Genomic DNA, 4,614 nt, shown 5'->3' with positions numbered 1-4,614 from the left:
ATGAATATGAGTGTCTATATACATGTGACATCGAGTTGCTTTTACAATGCCATACTAGTGTACTTAATAACTCACCTACGAAGTACATATTATTTTCGTAATATCGATTTCCATATTTGTCTTCTCCAACCAGGGTACCGCTCTTCAGCTCATCCACCCTGTCAAATCAGTTTGTATTGACAATGTTACTTGCGAGATCAAATTGACACGCTGCAAAATACTTTATGCAAAAGCACGATGACAGTAAAGTTTGAACAAGTTACAAGCTCAAGGAGCAAATGCAGAGCCGAGTTACACAATGCTGGCAGTAGTGAAAAGCCGTAATATTTTGAAACATTCGCTGTATCGTTAATATAACCGTATGACTGCATAACAACCTGAACAATGTTTTGATGGAGCCGATAATACCACCGTGGTCGCGTACCGTGCGGAATAACGTTGCGACTTTATCCAACCCTAATAACTTTGCCATGTTTACTTCTGCGAGTAAAGTGGAGTAAAGCGTGAAGTTAGGCAAGGTCAATCCGGTAGTGTCGCCAATATTTAAATCTAGGAACTTCAAGAAAATATATTGGAGTAATTTTGTTGTCAAGCGTGCTCTCTAGTAATCTTGATTATTTTGAACATGGTTTATAGGTTACCTCGAATGTTTTTATTTAAAATTGTAGCGAATTGCAACGAAATATTACGTCACGACAGACAATTTTATTATTCGATGTCATTCCCGTCGTGCGATTATTTACATCGCTAGATTTAGTACAAATTTTTAGACTAAAAAGGATGAATAAACTGTCGATTATCGAGCAAAATGTGCGATCGCAGTTGCGACGTATGAACACGAGTGGTGCGAGGCAAAAACAAACTCCGACCGAGTATTGTTTGCAGCTGGTTAGGTACTTGCCTTCGCTATGATAAACCGGAGCTGCACAAATATAAACAAGAATTGTACAATCATATTTATATCATATAAGTACATATTACAATATTCTTACAACCAGTATGTGATATAATATTGTTGGTATATCCCAGATATTATAACGTTGCGTTGACATATCCAAATAAATTTAGGTTTTTCAAAATTTCCTGAGGAATGGAGATGGAATTAAATGCACCTTCTACATTTCTGTGGAATAAAACAAAAATTTCTTGCAGAATACATCAGAGTAATTGTGCTAAAAATTTGTGGAATTGTATTAGGGAAAGGTACTCCAACAAGATTCACTCAAAGTTGTGCTTACACATATTGTCTTTCTAGGAACAACGATTATGAGAACTTTCTGTGCACGCTATTGCTTCCACGTGGTATTAAATCAACAGCGTTTGCTGTACGAGCATTTAATGTCGAAGTGGCACAAGTGGAGGATCAAGTAAGGGACAGTAGGATAGGCGCTATGCGATTACAGTTTTGGACAGACGCCCTGAACGGAATTTATAACGATAATCCGCCGAGGAGTCCCGTGGCGTTGGAGTTACACAGGGTAGATGAACAGAACGCATTGCGATACGCATTTGCATGACTGTTGCTGGATATCAGAGGTCTTCCGCATCTTGCAGATCCTTCAACGGCACAAGCTATCTAAACGCTATTTCAAGCGCTTGATTGACGCTCGCTTGAACAAACTAAACGGCTCGATATTCGTGGACCTGGAGTCGCTCGAGAGGTATTGCGACTATACCACATCGTCGATCTATTATTTGTTATTAGAAGCACAGGGCACGGCGAGCGTCAACGCCGATCACGCGGCCAGCCACTTCGGCAGGGCGTACGGCCTGGTCACCTTGATACGTTCTGTGCCGTATAACGCCCGGAAACGAGTAATGGTATTGCCGCAGGATATTCTGCTGAAAAACGGCGTTTCCTCCGAGTCCATCTTTCAGGGACAGTCGAGCGCTGGATTTCAAGACGCTGTACTCGAAGTCGCGTCTTGCGCTAAGCAGCATCTGAAAGTGGTACAATAGATAATAGCATTCTTGTCTGGGGTTTGACTAGTAACAAGTCAATCTGTATCCTCGGCTTGTAGTCTGCATGTTTTATACTTTTCGCATCTAGCTGAAAAAGTTGGAAAAGTTCTCGACTTACACGACATTACCTTTCTTTCGTTTTAGGCGACGTCGCTTAAAAAGAAGGCAGGGAAAGATCTCAACGTGATATTTCTACCGACAGTCTGTGTGGAGAATTATTTAGAGAAACTAAGGAAAGCAGATTTCGACGTTTTCCATCCAACGCTACAGAAAAGAAACGGCATTCTCCCGTTACAGTTACTGTGGAGAAAAATATGGTCTTAGGGTGACTTTGACCAAACTCCGATTAATGTAATTAAATGATTGATTGCAGAATATTGCTGCAAGATTTCTAACTGTATAATTTTCGTTGTCCTTAATTTAATCTTTCTTTTCATTAAACAATAAAAAAGTTTATTTTATTCTAGCCCTGTTAAGAATTATAGAATACTCGCACTATTTTATTAACATAGTTATTAAATTTTTGTTTTTTGAAGTGAAACAAAAGATTGGATTGACAACCAACTATACACAGTTAGAAATTGTTTTAAGCAATTCTGCCGATTGAAATTAATTGCCATAATTAAGTTAATGGGAGTTTGATTGAAGTCGCCCTTAGTGATTAAAGTTTGAGATATCGTTTAATGTGTTTTATTCATTTATAATCCTGCCTCTGTCTAACAATAAGTTGCTTTGAAAAATTTCAGATCGCAAAAAATTTTCTTTTCAAATATCGCATCCTGGTTAACTTCTCGTTTTGTCTTTTTTTCTGCGGTAATAAACGAAGTTTATACGTGTATTACAATTTCTATCTGCAAGAATAAGCACAGGTTTCATTTTTACAGATATAATTTTGACTGTGGAAACGCTAAAAATGTAGAATAAAAATTACGGTCGAGTTTTGGCTTTTTCAGTAGCGCCGCGCGACCACGTCCGTCCACGTGACGAGTCAAAAAAAAAATTGATATTCCGCTCTACTCGATATATCTATTCCACGTTCGATGAAGGCTAAGATCTGTTCGTGTTTCCTGCACTTTTTGCACTTATAGAATCTAGAATCTTCGCTTTCTCTTTCTCCAACGTGCAATGTATATTTATCTCGTTTCAAGTGCAGGAAATTTTAGGAATGTAGGAATTTGAATCAACGACAAACACGAGTTAAGACAAATCTGTTGACACAGCGTAAGCAGAGAGACGCTTGGTCTTATCTATATACTGTGGAATTGAGGAAGAAGCGGTTTTCGATTACATTAAAAATTTGTGAATAATTTCCGGTAGATTAGATTGCGTCTTATCTGCACGAAGCGGCGTTCGAAGTATTCTGAATTCGGCACTCTCAAAACTTGGTTCGCCCCGCGACGGTCGCGATATATACAATCGAGGAAGAATCTCACAGGTAATGGGTCATTCGTGTCTTAATTTGTTTTTATATTTCTGATTGTTAAGCTTGCCCATTGTTTGTTGCCCACTTTTCCAACTTATTTCGTTTGTTCCCGGCGAGTTTTGTGCGAAATGTTTTCATAAATTACGTTAAACAACAGATACTTCGTTGGCTTTAAGGTTATGAAGCAACAGTGCAATTAGTGATGAATTGGTAAAGTGGTTTCTTGCTTAACGCAGACTGAACGCTTCGCTTAATGACGGATTGGAAAATGAAAGTTGTCGTTTTTACAGATCAAAATGAGTACATCGCAGAAGCACAGGAACTTCGTGGCCGAGCCGATGGGGGATAAGCCTGTGACTGAGCTCGCTGGTGTCGGGGAAGTTCTTGGAAAGAGATTAGAATCCGTAGGCTTTGATAAGGTGAATATATATTTGTATACACTTGTGCGTATATTTATAATTCTACTTAAAATATTTCGTATTCATGAAGTCATTCTTAGAATCATGATATAAAAATACAGGTCTTTTTATCATGCTTAGAATGACTTTTACAAACAAACTCCGATTGATCTAATTGTCTTATCCGGTAGTGTCTTATCTGCGGTGTTTTGATAAGTTATTAATTATATGGTGAGAAATCTTGCTATAAACAATTCTACTGATATAAGCAATTGATCACCAATTAATTTAATAGAAATTTGATCAAAGTTGCTCTTAGTACCTTATATTTTAATGAAAAGAGTTGTTGGTCCAATATTTATAACAATTTTTATTTAGGGACATAAAATTATTGCGCTAAAATTATTATAAAATTATTCTGATTTACTTAAGGGGCTTCCCTAGTGTGACAGGGCCTAAAATAAATGATTTTTAAAAGGAAAACGACAAAGCCAATTGATGAACAACCTTTCCCACTTTCCCACATATTTTACTATATTTCAAGAGTGCATACCAATTTTTTCAAAATTTTATATCTGTTATTAAAGCTCGTGCCAGCCATTTTTTGGAACGTTGCGAAAAAACGGTGACCACGATTGCAGCTGTTGTAGTTATCTGAAACAAACAAGCAATAGGATTCTTAATCTACTTGAGTGTGGCTATCGTCTGAAGCAGAATCATGAAAAAATATTGAAAATTAACAAAATTATAGCGATTATAATTATTTTCGTCTTTTTTAGCAGACGTTTTTTAGCTATAATTTTTTAAATTTTCAATATTTTTTCATGATTC

The 4,614-nt window shown here is 37.1% G+C and overlaps 2 protein-coding genes across 4 annotated transcripts in view; one reads left to right on the top strand and one right to left on the bottom strand.

The window, feature by feature from the left end:
- Positions 1-556, bottom strand: part of LOC112466833 (probable NADH dehydrogenase [ubiquinone] 1 alpha subcomplex subunit 12) — a 644-nt gene extending 88 nt beyond the window's left edge. The window contains exons 1-2 of the mRNA XM_025035162.1: positions 378-556; positions 23-158 (exon numbers count right to left, since the gene is read on the bottom strand). Coding sequence (XP_024890930.1) covers positions 23-158; positions 378-472 — 231 coding nt within the window. The 5' untranslated portion in view covers positions 473-556. The remainder of the gene's footprint in view (positions 1-22; positions 159-377) is intronic.
- Positions 557-591: 35 nt separating this feature from the next.
- LOC112466821 (NADH dehydrogenase (ubiquinone) complex I, assembly factor 6) lies at positions 592-2,646 on the top strand. 3 transcript variants are annotated; one of them, XM_025035145.1, is made up of 4 exons: positions 592-893; positions 1,256-1,478; positions 1,555-1,950; positions 2,107-2,646. In XM_025035145.1, exons 1-4 carry the CDS (start codon positions 781-783, stop codon positions 2,284-2,286), a joined length of 912 nt encoding a protein of 303 aa, XP_024890913.1. In that variant the 5' UTR covers positions 592-780; the 3' UTR covers positions 2,287-2,646. The 3 variants fall into 3 exon arrangements, with proteins under 3 accessions (XP_024890913.1, XP_024890914.1, XP_024890912.1); XM_025035146.1 differs by having other exon boundaries at positions 800-970; XM_025035144.1 differs by having other exon boundaries at positions 800-1,478.
- The last annotated feature ends 1,968 nt before the right edge of the window (positions 2,647-4,614 follow it).

This window comes from Temnothorax curvispinosus, unplaced genomic scaffold, assembly GCF_003070985.1.
Source record: "Temnothorax curvispinosus isolate PA1 unplaced genomic scaffold, ASM307098v1 QBEX01016584.1, whole genome shotgun sequence".
Taxonomy (NCBI): domain Eukaryota; kingdom Metazoa; phylum Arthropoda; class Insecta; order Hymenoptera; family Formicidae; genus Temnothorax; species Temnothorax curvispinosus.
The sequence above is the reverse complement of the archived record's forward strand: the minus strand, read 5'-3'. Positions and strand labels throughout refer to the sequence as shown.